The sequence below is a fragment of the Syngnathus acus genome, chromosome 24, assembly GCF_901709675.1.
Source record: "Syngnathus acus chromosome 24, fSynAcu1.2, whole genome shotgun sequence".
Lineage (NCBI taxonomy): Eukaryota > Metazoa > Chordata > Actinopteri > Syngnathiformes > Syngnathidae > Syngnathus > Syngnathus acus.
The window spans coordinates 2378699-2394498 of record NC_051108.1 but is presented as its reverse complement, the minus strand read 5'-3'; the positions used below and the strand labels follow the sequence as shown (position 1 = coordinate 2394498).

General features: G+C 45.4%; 3 protein-coding genes, 1 long non-coding RNA gene and 1 other non-coding gene across 5 annotated transcripts; 3 read left to right on the top strand and 2 right to left on the bottom strand.

The window, feature by feature from the left end:
• Positions 1-4428: 4428 nt before the first annotated feature.
• xkr5a (XK related 5a) lies at positions 4429-8310 on the top strand. Its single transcript, XM_037244263.1, has 7 exons — positions 4429-4585; positions 5270-5453; positions 5670-5854; positions 5914-6126; positions 6219-6388; positions 6455-6566; positions 6652-8310. Exons 1-7 carry the CDS (start codon positions 4453-4455, stop codon positions 7590-7592), a joined length of 1938 nt encoding a protein of 645 aa, XP_037100158.1. The 5' UTR covers positions 4429-4452; the 3' UTR covers positions 7593-8310.
• Positions 4579-9730, bottom strand: LOC119117774. Its single transcript, XR_005096591.1, has 3 exons — positions 9497-9730; positions 5293-5463; positions 4579-5194 (listed from the first exon to the last, which is right to left on the bottom strand). It is a non-coding gene; the product is annotated as an uncharacterized LOC119117774 (long non-coding RNA).
• Positions 8385-8458, top strand: trnai-aau. Its single transcript has one exon. It is a non-coding gene; the product is annotated as a tRNA-Ile (tRNA).
• tram2 (translocation associated membrane protein 2) lies at positions 8797-12074 on the top strand. The gene is made up of 11 exons (XM_037244265.1): positions 8797-9007; positions 9941-10004; positions 10126-10235; positions 10321-10437; positions 10516-10574; positions 10638-10722; positions 10802-10872; positions 10944-11048; positions 11113-11256; positions 11323-11480; positions 11549-12074. Exons 1-11 carry the CDS (start codon positions 8888-8890, stop codon positions 11623-11625), a joined length of 1110 nt encoding a protein of 369 aa, XP_037100160.1. The 5' UTR covers positions 8797-8887; the 3' UTR covers positions 11626-12074.
• efhc1 (EF-hand domain (C-terminal) containing 1) lies at positions 11803-15657 on the bottom strand. The gene is made up of 9 exons (XM_037244267.1): positions 15114-15657; positions 14477-14755; positions 14120-14407; positions 13907-14056; positions 13647-13839; positions 13356-13582; positions 12905-13280; positions 12681-12827; positions 11803-12609 (listed from the first exon to the last, which is right to left on the bottom strand). The coding sequence occupies exons 1-9, from the start codon at positions 15177-15179 to the stop codon at positions 12596-12598; spliced, it is 1740 nt and encodes a 579-aa protein (XP_037100162.1). The 5' UTR covers positions 15180-15657; the 3' UTR covers positions 11803-12595.
• Positions 15658-15800: the final 143 nt, after the last annotated feature.

Here is a 15800-nt window from a genome sequence, read left to right as displayed (position 1 = left end):
CGTGAATTGCAATTCCCGTTCGTCAACTGAACGGATTTGTGCGTGAACGAGTCAGTGTGATTTGCATTTCCAGTTCATCGCGAGAACGATTTACCAAGGAAAGAAAGAACCACTCACTGAAACACCACTTCTTTTATGCGCGCATGAAGGGATGCGCCGTTATGCAAAAACGGGGAGATTATGCTTCTCTTTGGGTAATCTTGATTTTACAACACCTATAGTAGTTTTTAAATAACGTGTATGCATATATACGCCTAAATATTGTTTCCAATATATCTACTGCAATTTCACATTGGATTGCTGGTTTGAAATTTACTTTTAATATTATTTTGAATAAACATTTATGTTCATTAAAACTTGTCTGGTGTTTTATTCCTTGTTTTTATAATTGCCAATTAAAACATAAAAATCAGACATTTGGTATATCTACTGCAATTTCACATTAGATTGCTGGTTTGAAATTTACTTTTATTATTATTTTAATAAACATTAAAAACCTGTTAAAACTTGTCTGGTGTTTTATTCCTTGTTTTTATTTTTTTGGGCATGAAAACAAAAATTTGACATTTGGTTAACTGCTTTATATGACAATATGTATATGTGTTTTACGTTGTGTAATATGTGTTGGTGTCCCCCAAAATAAAGAGCAAGTAGTCAAATACACATTCTTGACACGTACAAAAAATGCATAAAGTTATTAGGTACACCTGAAAATGGTGGTGTACCTAATGTAGTGTCTGTGTGACGTCACAGATCAACCAGCCAATCAGGAGGTGGGGGTGAGGGCGGGTGTGGCACTTTTCACTTTCAGTTAAGCCTTGGCCATGATTTTTCCCTAATGAACTGGCCTGTTATTAGGTACACGTGAAAATGGCGGTGTACCTAATGGAGTGTCCAAGTGACATCACGGATCAAACAGCCAATCAGAAAGTGGGGGTGAGGGCGGGTGTGGCACTTTTCACTTAAACCAGGGGTGCCGACCTCCAGTCCTCGAAGGGCCGCGTTCCAACATGTTTTCCAAGTGACCCTCGTTAAGCGCACCTGCGTGAAAAGTTTTAGCTCCTTTCACGTTCTGCAGGAGCTAAAACTTTTCACGCAGGTGCACTTAACGAGGGAATCACACGGACACTCCATTAGGTACACCGCCATTTTCAAGTGTACCTAATAACAGGCCACTTTATTAGGGAAATATCATGGTCAAAGGTCACAGGTGTCAAGCTCCAGTCCTCGAAGGGCTGCGTTCCAACATGTTTTCCAAGTGACCCTCGTTAAGCGCACCTGCGTGAAAAGTTTTAGCTCCTTTCACGTTCTGCAGGAGGTAAAACTTTTCACGCAGGTGCACTTAACGAGGGAATCACACGGACACTCCATTAGGTACACCGCCATTTTCAAGTGTACCTTATAACAGGCCACTTTATTAGGGAAATATCATGGTCAAAGGTCACAGGTGTCAAGCTCTAGTCCTCGGGGCCGCGTTCCAACATGTTTTCCAAGTGACCCTCGTTAAGCGCACCTGCGTGAAAAGTTTTAGCTTCTTTCACGTTCTGCAGGAGCTAAAACTTTTCACGCAGGTGCACTTAACGAGGGAATCACACGGACACTCCATTAGGTACACCGCCATTTCCAAGTGTACCTAATAACAGGCCACTTTATTAGGGAAATATCATGGTCAAAGGTCACAGGTGTCAAGCTCGAGTCCTCGGGGCCGCGTTCCAACATGTTTTCCACGTGACCCTCGTTAAGCGCACCTGCGTGAAAAGTTTTAGCTTCTTTCACGTTCTGCAGGAGCTAAAACTTTTCACGCAGGTGCACTTAACGAGGGAATCACACGGACACTCCATTAGGTACACCGCCATTTCCAAGTGTACCTAATAACAGGCCACTTTATTAGGGAAATATCATGGTCAAAGGTCACAGGTGTCAAGCTCGAGTCCTCGGGGCCGCGTTCCAACATGTTTTCCAAGTGACCCTCGTTAAGCGCACCTGCGTGAAAAGTTTTAGCTTCTTTCACGTTCTGCAGGAGCTAAAACTTTTCACGCAGGTGCACTTAACGAGGGAATCACACGGACACTCCATTAGGTACACCGCCATTTTCAAGTGTACCTTATAACAGGCCACTTTATTAGGGAAATATCATGGTCAAAGGTCACAGGTGTCAAGCTCTAGTCCTCGGGGCCGCGTTCCAACATGTTTTCCAAGTGACCCTAGTTAAGCGCACCTGCGTGAAAAGTTTTAGCTTCTTTCACGTTCTGCAGGAGCTAAAACATTTCACGCAGGTGCACTTAACGAGGGAATCACACGGACACTCCATTAGGTACACCGCCATTTCCAAGTGTACCTAATAGGCCACTTTATTAGGGAAATATCATGGTCAAAGGTCACAGGTGTCAAGCTCTAGTCCTCGGGGCCGCGTTCCAACATGTTTTCCAAGTGACCCTCGTTAAGCGCACCTGCGTGAAAAGTTTTAGCTTCTTTCACGTTCTGCAGGAGCTAAAACTTTTCACGCAGGTGCACTTAACGAGGGAATCACACGGACACTTCATTAGGTACACCGCCATTTCCAAGTGTACCTAATAACAGGCCACTTTATTAGGGAAATATCATGGTCAAAGGTCACAGGTGTCAAGCTCGAGTCCTTGGGGCCGTGTTCCAACATGTTTTCCAAGTGACCCTCGTTAAGCGCACCTGCGTGAAAAGTTTTAGCTTCTTTCATGTTCTGCAGGAGCTAAAACTTTTCACGCAGGTGCACTTAACGAGGGAATCACACGGACACTCCATTAGGTACACCGCCATTTTCAAGTGTACCTTATAACAGGCCACTTTATTAGGGAAATATCATGGTCAAAGGTCACAGGTGTCAAGCTCTAGTCCTCGGGGCCGCGTTCCAACATGTTTTCCAAGTGACCCTCGTTAAGCGCACCTGCGTGAAAAGTTTTAGCTTCTTTCACGTTCTGCAGGAGCTAAAACATTTCACGCAGGTGCACTTAACGAGGGAATCACACGGACACTCCATTAGGTACACCGCCATTTCCAAGTGTACCTAATAGGCCACTTTATTAGGGAAATATCATGGTCAGAGGTCACAGGTGTCAAGCTCGAGTCCTCGGGGCCGCGTTCCAACATGTTTTCCAAGTGACCCTCGTTAAGCGCACCTGCGTGAAAAGTTTTAGCTTCTTTCACATTCTGCAGGAGCTAAAACTTTTCACGCAGGTGCACTTAACGAGGGAATCACACGGACACTCCATTAGGTACACCGCCATTTCCAAGTGTACCTAATAGGCCACATTATTAGGGAAATATCATGGTCAGAGGTCACAGGTGTCAAGCTCGAGTCCTCGGGGCCGCGTTCCAACATGTTTTCCAAGTGACCCTCGTTAAGCGCACCTGCGTGAAAAGTTTTAGCTTCTTTCACGTTCTGCAGGAGCTAAAACTTTTCACGCAGGTGCACTTAACGAGGGAATCACACGGACACTCCATTAGGTACACCGCCATTTTCAAGTGTACCTAATAACAGGCCACTTTATTAGGGAAATATCATGGTCAAAGGTCACAGGTGTCAAGCTCTAGTCCTCGGGGCCGCGTTCCAATATGTTTTCCAAGTTACCCTCGTTAAACACACACACCCGATTGTAAAGATTCACTTAACTGGAATGCACATCACTAGTACAAAACAGTGCACGCAATTGTATACTGCCGGTCGAAATAGCTGACTGGTTAGTGACTCGGGCTCTTGCTCAGTAAGAACTTGGTTCGATCCCAGGTGTGAGAATTTACCTAGATGTGCTTTTGTTGTGCAATTAACCCTTTATTTATTTATTCTCTTTTTTTTTTTTTTAACCTCGTGTAGTGTACCTACCGACACCTACTGGTTGAAGTCATATGAACTGAAAAAAGAACGAATCACTGTAGGAAGTGATTCGTTCACTCTCGTACACTGAAAGGATTCGTTCTTTTGAACGAATCGTTCACTCACGAGCCAACACTAGTGTCGGTCTTGCCCATTGAAGCTGGTTACCATCATGTTACCCGGTATGTGAATTGAAGGAGCTCCTCCATCATAACATTGGATAGCCTGCGTGGACAATAGGCCACCTGACACCCTTTAAACGTGTAATTTGAGGCTAGCTCATGTTCAAGCACGAGTAATAAAAGCCACAGAGCGATAAAAAACATTTGCACAAAACCATGCAAACACCAAATTACCATGCATATGCTGAGGATCAAAATATGCTTAAGTTTAGCAAAGAAGGTGCGAAGGAGGAGAAGATGTCAAGGGACAACAGCAAGGGGGGGGGATAAGCTGAGCGTGGCCCTTTAAAAGTGCGCAGTGACGTCATCTATTTTGAGAGCGCTGGCAAGCAGCGGGCGAAGAAAGAAGCGGACTCACCGAGGGTGAAGGATGCGTACGATAATGTCGCCGCTTCGGAGTCTCCTCCTCCGCCGCCCGGCACCATGATTAGCACGTCCGAGGCTGTGGGCCGCAGGAGGCCGTCGGCGGCCCGGCGGAGCGAGCGCTGGATCGCCTGGTGTCAGGCGGCGCTACTCGGCGTGACGGCGCTGGTCATCGCGGCCGAGAGGAGCGCTCGTAAGTGGAGGGGCGTCCGTGTCGATACGCGCTCGAGCTTGCAGGGAGCTGAACTCCATCGACTCAGATGGAGAATCGATTTTAATGACGTGTTTTATCTGCAATGAATGAAGGCACGGTGCTGCGAGGGCGGTACTGATTCGACCACCATTCGAGTCATGATGCTAACGCGTTGCAGGTTTCTATTCTAGGTCTGTCGGGGCTGACCTTTAGGGGTACTCACCTCCCAGTTAGAATGTCAAACAAACAATACCTTGGTATCAATAAAGAGCCTGGTTATATTGGAGTATACAAATAAAATCAATTTACAGCTCAACAAAATGACATTCCAATAAAAACATAGATGGTTGTCTCGCTGACAGTCCGGAGGTTTGAATCGGAGACATTTGCATGTTCTCACTGCACTTTGTGCGGGTTCCAAAAATAAGCATGTTGTGTTGATGCTGAAATTACACGAGCGCTACACTGACGGAAACAATCATTCTACACCGAGGACGGATCGGATGGATGACTTGCTGACGAAGCAAATCGATGGTCCAAGGACAGAACATGAAGTGGAGCGTGAATGTGAAATGGGACTTCAGTCAATGGCACCAACACTGGTCAACTCTGGTCACAACACAACTCTGGTCAGATTTATTCATTCATAATAATTATGATAATTTTTTTGTTTGTATTTTCCAGTCATCTACTGTATAGGCTTTTACCTTTGGAATGATGAGACACGCTGGGCCGGTTTCACGCTCGGGCTCTTCCTTCCGGGTACCGCAGTCCAGCTGCTGAGCGTCAAATGGTACTATGACGATGGTGACGATAGGAGGTGGTACCTCTCCACCATACATATTCTTCACTTGGGCATCTTCAAACGGTAAGAACCCCTGAAACAAAATGTGAATTGTGTTGTGTGTTATCCAGTGAAAACTCAACAAATCATTTGGGGAGAAATAGTCACGTGAGACGTCAACATCATTTATCTTGCAAAAGGACCAACCTTGAAACGGAAGTTACTATCAATTTTGTCCACTGTACTGGAATGCAGAGTCCTCCTATGGAAAGCTGTGTTTATGTCGCCCTTTGCTGGTAGGCTGTGGGACTGCATGAGGTACGTGTCACGCATGTACGGCTCGGTGGCGGAGCTCGGCGCTGTCGTCATGCTGCAGGCGGACGTCGCTGCCCTTTGGCTCTTGGAGGCTCTGGTGCTCAGCCTGCCCCAGAGCCTCCTGCAAGCGTATATCGTCGTGTCCACCGACGTGGGTATCATGTCCCCGGGTAAGCCCAAATTGCCCCCATGTTTTACCAGCAGGCAAACATTTCCCTTTTCCTTATAGTGGCCTACAGCTGTGGTCTTTGCGTGCTGTCCGTTTCCTGGGCCCTGGTGTTGTACAGCCGCGCCTGCTGTCTCATCCGGCCGGGCCATCTCGCCATGCCTCCGGCGGCTTTGCTCTGCCAGCTGGTGTGGAGGGCGGGCATGCTGGGCGCCAGGGTGACTTGCCTCATGTTCTTCGCCAGGGTGTTCAACTGGTGGGTCTGCGGTGTGGCAGGTGAGGAGCACATTAGAATCAGACGTCTTCACTGGGACAACTCTGGGAGTTGCTGGCTGCGCTACTCATCTTGACAAGATGCTGGTCTGCAGGTTTTCACTGGCTGACTGCCTCCTTCTGGCTGGTATCACAGCAACCAGACATCTGCACCGGGCCCTGGTGTTGGCGTGCCTTCAACGGTCTCCTGGGGCTAGTCCACGTCTTCCTCTTTCTCAACGTTAAAGACGGACCGTCGCGCTTCCGCATGGCCAGCTTTTATACAGTAAGAAGCAGTCGAGCTATGTTTCAGTACCGAAGTTCTTGCCTCTTTCTTTTCTTCCTCTTTCAGTTCATGCTCATTGAGAACACCACATTGTTGCTGGCTGCCTCCGATTTACTTAGCGAAGCATCGTGGGACAACATGACCCTCCCCATCACTGTCCTGTGCAGCTTTACCCTGGGTGAGTTATTATTAATTAGCTGACCTGCAAAAAAAAAATGGCTTCAGTAGCAAAATGCTAATTTGGACATATTTCTTGTCACCAGGCGCTACCTCCCTGGTTGTCTACTACCGGTTCCTTCATCCCAAGTCAACAGAGATAGCCCAGGGTCTCCACCACAACCACATGGGTAGCACGTGCATCGAACGAGGGGAGTCGTCCTTCTCTCTCGGGGACAAAAGTCTTCCGGTTGGCGGCGAGCAAAACCATGGCAGCTTCTCTCTCTCCGGAGTGGCCGGTTCACTGCTGGAGCATCCGAGCACATGCGGAGGCAGGCCCAACAGCTCCTGTCCCTGTTACCACCATCACTGGCTTCTCATCCGACTGGCCCTCAAAACGGGCGACTTGGGTAAGATCAACCGGGCGTACGGGGCGGGTGGAGCGGCAGCCATCTTGGACCTGGAGGAGTACAACCAGGAGTTTAAGAGTAGCGAAGGCATCCCCTGCTCGACAGAGGGCAACTGCGAGGGCGTCTCGACGTCCGAGTCTCAGGGGCCGGGCTTGGCGCCGCTGTCGGACTGTAAGGACGAGTTCCAGACTGTGAGTGAACCCACCTCCTTTGAACAAGCAGAGGATGACAGTCTGGAGATGGAGAGTCCGCTGGAGTCGCCCGCGTCGGATTTCAAGCGCAGCTCGCCTGAGGGCAAGTCTGTATTTGGAGACAGTCCGGAGCCATATTTCTGCCCCACGGAGTCCAGTTCCACCTTGTACTTCAGTGCTGATCCCCAATCACCCAGCAGCGCCAGTAACCCTCATTTGGACCGGGATGCTGGGGGTTTGGAACAGGGGGCGCGTCTCAATTCCGTTCCAAGCGATCCGGCTCTTCATAGGGACATCCGAGGGCTGATTGGCCGTATTGGGCCACGCTACACCTCCACCCCAAAACTGGACTCGGGAGTGCTGGACTCTCCCTCAGGTGTCCCTCACCTCACCGGGCCCAGAAGGCAGCTCATAATGTCCCAAAGGGACAACGATGAACATTTCTGACTGATTCAGGGATCGGGTGAATCCAAGCTAGTGAATCCATGACTATATTTTTAGCTTCTCTGTTTTAAAGTGACAGGACATACCTCAAATTGAGCAATGTGAGGCGAGCATACAGTGTATAAAAAGCTATTACCGTCAAAGACGTAGCAATATATTGCACAAGTGCTAAATTTACACTCGGAGCCATTTGATGGTCTTTTAATGCTATTAGTAATAATAAGCTAATTGGCTAATAAGCTACTGACGCACATTCAACAAACCTCGAAGCTGTAATCATTTATCAACAAACATATTCCCTCAAATTTGTTTGACGCCCCGCACCAATTAATCCCCGGGTGCATCACTGTATTAGATTGTATAGCAATTAACACATGTAGCCTTTACATTACAAAGTCAAAGTTTGTAACCTGAGTGATAAATCATATGATTACATTGTAGAATTTATGAAGATAGGCTACACCCATGATGTACGTAAATACCAGACAAACTTCATCGGTTGGTGTGGACAACCTGCACCATATTTGTTTAAAAAAATCTGCCTCAATATACTGTATGTATTTTGGGCATTTACTGCAAACATATCAATTTGCTGTGCTTTGAGCTGAATGGATTGATGTGTTGATTGATAATATCTGAACTGTGAATTTCATAGCCACCTGTGGCTTTAAATAAGCAATAAAATGCAGACATATTGAAATAAAGTTGTTTTAAACTGTGACACACTTCTAATGCGTGGAATTAATCGGCATAACCGGGCGGTTTTTATTACACTATACAAGGCACAGACGACATGGCCGGTTAGCTCAGTTGGTTAGAGCGTGGTGCTAATAACGCCAAGGTCGCGGGTTCGATCCCCGTACGGGCCAAATTCTTTTCGTTTATTTTAGGCCTACTAATAAATGGGAGAAAAGTTTATGGGGCGTCAAATAAAATACTAAAAAAAGGTTGAGTAATAGTGTACTGGGGATTTGTTTTTACTACATGTGAAGTTTAATAAAGTAAAAGTCAACAAATACGACCTTTACAAAGATAATACTAACTTCACAATATCAGTTATGTGGTTGCTGACACTTTTGGTGGTAATGAAATAAAATGTAATTGATCAAACTAGATGCAATGCCTAAACCTGATTTCACTTGACGTAATGGCCTCAAATGGAGGGACGTATTTCAGTCACTCGCCCTTTATGAAGACGCGCATGCGCACTCCAGTGGGAAAGTTTCACTGAACTTTGCAGTCAGGAGGAGAAGGAGAAAAGATTTTCGAGAATTATAGAATAGTTGCAGGGAACTGCCATGGCGTTTCGCCGAAGAAACAAAAGTTATCCTTTCTTCAGCCAGGAGTTTCTCATCCAGAACCACGCCGACATTGTCTTCAGTTTGGTGATCTTTATTTTGATTGGATTGATGTTTGAGGTGAGATGGGCTAAGTTTCTTTTCCTCTCGTCACACAACTGCTTTCGTTTCTGATGGTGAAACTCAATGTTGAGATGTATTTCCCTTAAGGGGAAAAACATTTGATATAACCGCTGCAGGGCTTTGATGCAAATTTGACGACTAAAGTTTTTGTGAACTTAAGTTATTTGCTGTCGACAAAACAATCGCAACTAAAACGCGAAAAAATTGCTATTTAGCAGCGATCATCGACTATTTTGACACGCTAATGCAGCAAGTTTATCCGCCAAAATACAACTTTCACTCAAAGTTTCTGCGGGTCTGCAACATTTTTGATAACAGTATACACGTCACTTTAGAAAAAAAGGAAGCCGGACTAAGACGGAAACAACGCTACAGTCGCCTTCAAACTAAAAGCGCAACGTTCGTTTTTGGCTTTGAAATGTGCACACGTCGCGATGTGTCTCTTTTATTTGTGAAAGACATTGCGGAAAAGAGGAAGAGTCTTACCACGATCAACTTGACCATATTTGATACTGCCACGTCTCAATCCCTCCGAGGTCCGACCATGGGCAAGTGCTTCATTTTTAAACCAATTACTCGTCGCAGAGTATATCCAGACACGCATACTTAGCTCTTAATTTACTTTAGAAACAACACATACACAAATACTCAGGTGTTTCGTTCAAAAATGCCAGAGGGGGATTTCCCCCCCGTTTCCATGTTATAGAAGTTGACGTGTCACCTGAAGACCCACTGGGTCACCTATTTTATAGGTGTCTTAATTACTGCCCGCAAAGTGGCCCATTCAGATTTATTGAATTTTAGATTCATTTGATTTATTAGGATTAAATCTGATGGCTGTGTTCTTAATAAACTTTTTTTGTGCCAACTTTACTCATTTGTGATGTTGTGGGGTCTCCATTCATTAATAAATATGAATTTCACTTTCAGGCAACAGCCAAGACAGCCATATTATTTATCCAGCCCCAGTACAATGTCACCACATTGACACCAGGTATCCTTGTATACAGTGCATAACGGAATTGTGAAATATGATTTTATTGGCTCAATAAAAATGTTCCTTGAGAACTTGTTAAATCCACCTGATATGTTGTGCGCACCTCTGTGTCCTTTAGATGGAGAAGTGACATTGTATCATTATGGATGGAAGGACTGCGCCACCATCCTCTTCTACTTTTTTATAACCATCATCCTTCATGCAGTGGTGCAGGAGTATCTTCTAGATGTGAGTAGCACAGGCACTTCTCGGTGGTCAGATTGTTGTCAATGCACTTGAGTCAGTGTTTGTAACCAGTTTTGCTCGCTCCCAGAAAATCAACAGGCGTCTCCATCTTTCCAAGAGTAAGAACACCAAGTTTAATGAGTCAGGTCAACTGTGTGTGTTTCATTTGGTGTCCAGTGTGTGGAGCTTCTACGTCCTCATTACTGTGAGTGTCACACTCATCACGTGTAGACTTCTCCTTTTCCTGTGGAAGTAAAAATAAGGTTTATCTTTGATATCACAGGAAGGATATCTTTTGCATCCGAGCAGACTTTGGGAAAACTATCCACACGCACATCTCAGGTATGATGGACACGTGTCTACATATTTTAGATTCAATATCTGACTTATCTGTATGCGATTCAGGTTCCAGGTAAAGTTTTTCTACCTCACTCAGCTGGCTTACTGGCTCCATGCTTTACCGGAACTTTACTTCCAAAAAGTGCGCAAGGTTAGTAACGGGGGAAAATGGGTTCGGTCCCACGCTATGACGAGATTTGAAAATGTGATGCGTGTTGGTCGTTTACCAGGAGGAGATCTCTCGTCAGCTGCAGTACATCGGCTTGTACCTGGTGCACATCTCGGCGGCGTATCTGCTCAAGTAAGCAGCCCGGTTGACCTGCAGATTCAAAACCAGTTCATTAACCACTTGTTTTTTGTGGACCTGTTTAGTTTGAACCGCGTGGGTCTGGTGCTGCTCTTCCTCCAGTATGTGTCCGAGCTGGGCTTCCACATCGCCAGGCTCTTCTACTTCACAGACGAGAACCACCAGAAAATGCAAGTTGACCCGATTTGAATGACTTTGAGTAATTACCTGAAAATGTTTCATCCTCTCCTTTAGGTTTGACATGTGGGCGGCCGGCTTCGTGATTACTCGCATGGCGACGCTGACTCTCATGTTTCTCGCCATCGGGTTCGGTTTGGCCCGCTGCGAGAACCAGGTGCTGGACTTGGAGACCGGCAACTTCAACACTGTTCTCATACGGTGAGGGATTTTTACAATTTTTGATTACTGTTTTCCAAGAGTTCTAATCTTTGTTTTTTTCCCCAGGATGACTGTTCTTCTGCTAGTCTGTCTGACCCAATCTTGGCTCCTCTGGAAGTTTATCCGTTTCCAGCTGAGGCGCTGGAGGGAATTCCGACATGAGCAAGCTGTCCGCAAGAAGGCCGCCACCAAGCAAGCCCTTCGGCCAATGAAACGAGACTCTCGTGAGTACACACGAGAGAACGACGTGTTCGGAATCTCCTTCTCATTGCCGTGTTTCTTCTCCATGTAGTTGGGCATTATGAAAACGGAGTGGTCAAAGCCGAGAACGGAACCTCTCCTCGGCTCAAAAAACTCAAATCTCCCTAAGGAAAACATTCGGACTGAGCTGAGAAGCCGAGATGCGAGCTGGCGAGATCCATTCCGACACGCTCCGGGGACTGTGACTACAAATTAGGCTTGAACGCTGGAAAATGAAATCCAAGGAAATTCCTCGAGCCCAAGAGACATTTACTCTCCTCAGCAAATCTATTATTTTTTTTTTTTATACATCCACATGACCTGCTTTTCCATATTAAGGAGTGCAAAATGCCACAAGTGTACAAACACAGTATGTAGCACATGTTACTGTGTAGCAACTTTTGAATGTGTTCATGTAATCGTCGTTACCAAGTACTGTATTTGCTCGTCTGATTGCCATTGAGCCAGCTTTGCTTCTTTTCCAGTCTGGTCCATTGAGAGTAGCGAAAACAACAAAATGTTACAGATGATAACATAACGATAAAAGTTTACTGTAAGACAGCCTTGATGTTAAATTATATCAGTAGGATAAGGGGAAGGGAGGGACTTTGGCCAACCAGTACAAAAGTCTTCCCAATGAAATCATGTCTTTGTCACTTCCATTACGCACATTATAATGTACTTTACCGCATGCCATTCCATGAAATGTGTTCAATGATGAATAATGACATTTTCTGATAAAAAAAAAAAAATCATTTTTTTGTCTATGAAATATTTGACTTGAAATTTTTATGCCTAGCAATCACCGCAGACCACAAAGCCATTCTCGATACTTTGTTACATGGCAAGAAATAGCTATGATCTCTATACATATGCAAGACTTGCAACATTTTAAATCTGTCAACTTATTTTGCTTCGTTAAAATTTGACCATAGTTTTAGTGAACCCCTTTATATAAAAAAAAAAGAAAAGCATTAAAACGTAGGCACTCAGCAAACATTACATATAAGATAAAATACTTATCTACAAATCAACGTGTTTTGTTAGGAAGCACTTCCATTTCTTCAGTTCTGGTTCTAAGCACAAAGTTGCTGTGACATCACGAGGGCGGCTCTGGAAAAACGTACAAGAAGTTCAACTCGTATTTTCAAGGGATTTGAATTTCTTTTATCACTAAAAATTACCTTTTCGTTCTGCCGTCTGATTGGTTTCGGCTTGCAGCTTCTGGCGGATGGTTTCAAGTGTCTCCGAGGGAATCTGGCTGGAATTGGTCTCCAGGTAGTTTAGGACGTAAAGGTCAGCGTCTGTCAGGATGAACTGGTGGCCAAAAACTACAAGAGTACCACAAAATAAACAGAGATGAGCATTTCATTGGCATTTTTTTTCCAACCGGAACCAAAACACTCACCATCCAGAACCGATCCAATTGAGAAATCCGCCGGCGAGTAATAATCGGGATTGTCCACAGAAGTGTCGGGCTTGGGAACTCGTGTCCTTTTCAGGAACGTTCCGCCCATGAAACCCGAATTGTGTTTGGAATTCTCGTAAATACTGACGGTGTCGTCCGACAGGTAAAAGGACAAAATAAAAAGTCGATCGGCGTCTCTGCGCTTCTGCGACTCTGACGCGTTCTTAGGTGGCACCAATCGGGTGCTGTAGCGTAACACTTTGTGATCGTTCTCCAACATCTTTACAATGTTCTTTCTGGGAGGTAGAGGGATCAGAGATAAACAACTCTGGAGAGAATCTTCCAATGACCCAAAACCATTGTAGGGAGGAATCTCCTGGAAAAAAAAAATATATGGATCAGGAAAATTGCTTCCATATGCAAGACTTTGCCAATACTTGATGAATCTCACCCTCTTCATGCCCTCAAACTTGCCCAACTTTCTGGGTACTTCGATGCTTTTGATGTTCATCTCAGGGTGGTTGTCATGGTAATAGTCTTTGGTGAACCCATCGCAGTCGTACAGTAGGAAACGGCGTCCAAGGATCGTCACCGATTTGCCAACCTGGAAGTCTTTGGGGGAGAAGTACTCTTCTACTTCCTCCACCGAATCTTCCATAACGCAGGTCGGGAATTGATCTGGAAAGAAGTTTTGGAAAGAAGCTGAATTGAACTGAACCGCTTGATCAATTTGGCAACTTACCGTGACCCGCTTTCATTTTCTTGGGTATCCTCAGCCGCTGCATCAGCACCGGGAAAAGAAAACGGCCGCTGTTGGGTTTATGGTCCTCCTTGATCTCCACCGTGTCATCCACCAAAAAATAGTGGATGGTAACGGGCAAGACTTCGCCCAGCTCGGATTTCGAATCATCCCACAAGGCAAAGAAACGCAAAACCTGAGTGGGGGGAAAACAGTTACGGTGAATCTCTCTAAGGTATCCACGTTTGATTTTTAGACTTTACCTTGCGATCCATGTGGAGAAACTGGTACCTGCTGTCAAACTCTGAGGGCGTCGTGAAGGTTGGCGTTGGTTTAATTCTGCCCTGGAGGTAAGTATCCAATGGCATTTCCTCAGGCGCGTTGAGAATAATACCCTGACGTTGCATAAAGTCCTGCAAAAGGCACAGACGTTTACATATCCGCACAGGTCACATGTCCGTCCAAGCGCGTCGTACCTTGGTGAACGGGTCGCACTGCGAGATACGGTACTTCACACCGTACACTTCCAGGTCCACGGCCAGGTTGAGGTCCTTCCAGTGGTAATGCTTCCCGGGTTCCCTCTTGGGCAGACGGTGGCGTTTGATTCGCTCTCCCTGCAGTATCCCGGAATTGGGCACCCAAGGCTCAGAGATGCTAATGGTGTCGTCCTCGAGGTAGTAGTACAAAACCACATGACGGACGCATTTCTTCTCTTCGCGACTGTTTTTGATTTCCTCCTCAAAGTACGCTTTGAAGCAAAGCACCTGCAAATAAAAATCACCCCAAAAAATCATACGCTTCATCTTGCTACACGCAAATTCCATCCACCGTACCTTCTTGTCAAGAGTAACAAAAGCTGGGATGAAAGGCTGAGTTTCCGGGTGGGTGGGCGAGGGAGCCGAGTGGTAGGACAAATTGACCAAGTCTTTTACATACTTGGTGTCAAAGGAGCCGTAAGTGAAGTCGGGCATGTCACCGGACATGCCGCTGAGCTCCTCTTGCATCATCTGCTCTGTTAATAGAGGCTCCAGTCCGATGCCCAGCCTGGGCGGATGGGCCAATGCCAGGCCTCTGAAATAGGACAAAGTCTGAGGGCGATGGAAGGCTGATTTCTGGGGAGGGAAAACCAAACATCAATGAAGTCCATGGCACACTTTGCATTTTTTTTAGCTACTGCTAGAATTGCTAGAATCTCCACCAGCAATGTGGCAGGACGTCAGCAGGATAATGCAATTAGTCTGACTTGCTCAAGCAAGTTAAAATTTGGAATGCAAAACCGCCATGCAACTCTAGTCTAGCTGGGTAATTAAAAAAACACAGACTATGTCATCAATTAATGTTCAATTTGACAATTGTGGAAATGAATGGCATGCTGTTAGACTGGAGCAGTGGTGCAAGACTGAATGGGTTTTAAAACTGGTCACACCGGTTTAAAATGTTACAAAATGAGTGAGTGGAAGTTCTGCTTACCGTTACATCCTGGAAAGAGAAGCCCGGCAAGAACGGCAAGCCGTTGTTGTCCATTTTGCGTGACATTGTTGCTTCGAGAGGCCGGTTTACATTTAATAACACGATTTTGTGCAGATAATCGCAACGACGTAAAACGACGTGACGCTGCTTTTATTTTGTCCGTTTCCGGGATGTCACTTATGTGAATCTATAGAAGCTTTATAAATTCTTTTTTTAAATGGGCTCAAATTCTCGGCTAAAACATTTCAATCTATCCTAGCAGTGTGTCCAAAACAAAGATGATGTCATTGCAGACCGGAGAGAGAAACTGAGCTTCGGGGCAACGCTTCATGCGTTTTAAGACGTTTATTTCAAACGTGCTAATCCTCCTACTTAAAGTTGACGTGAGGCAAGCTCGCCGTCACCGTTTGCGTGACGTCACGCGTGACGACGCGTTTGCTGCAAATGAATACGAATAAAATATTTATTACGCAATGTATTATGATATGTGCTAATGTTTTGAAGAGGCTGTATTGCTTTGCCTTCAAAAGTTATGTTCGGGGCTGCAGCAGTTTTCATAGAAACGGCAAAAACACAAAAGTAAATTAAAATGGAAAAAAAGAGAAAAGTATAAATACATGCATAAATAAAATATTAAAATCACTTTGACAGTTGAAATGAAGTGCTTTTATTCGAAGAAGTTTGTAT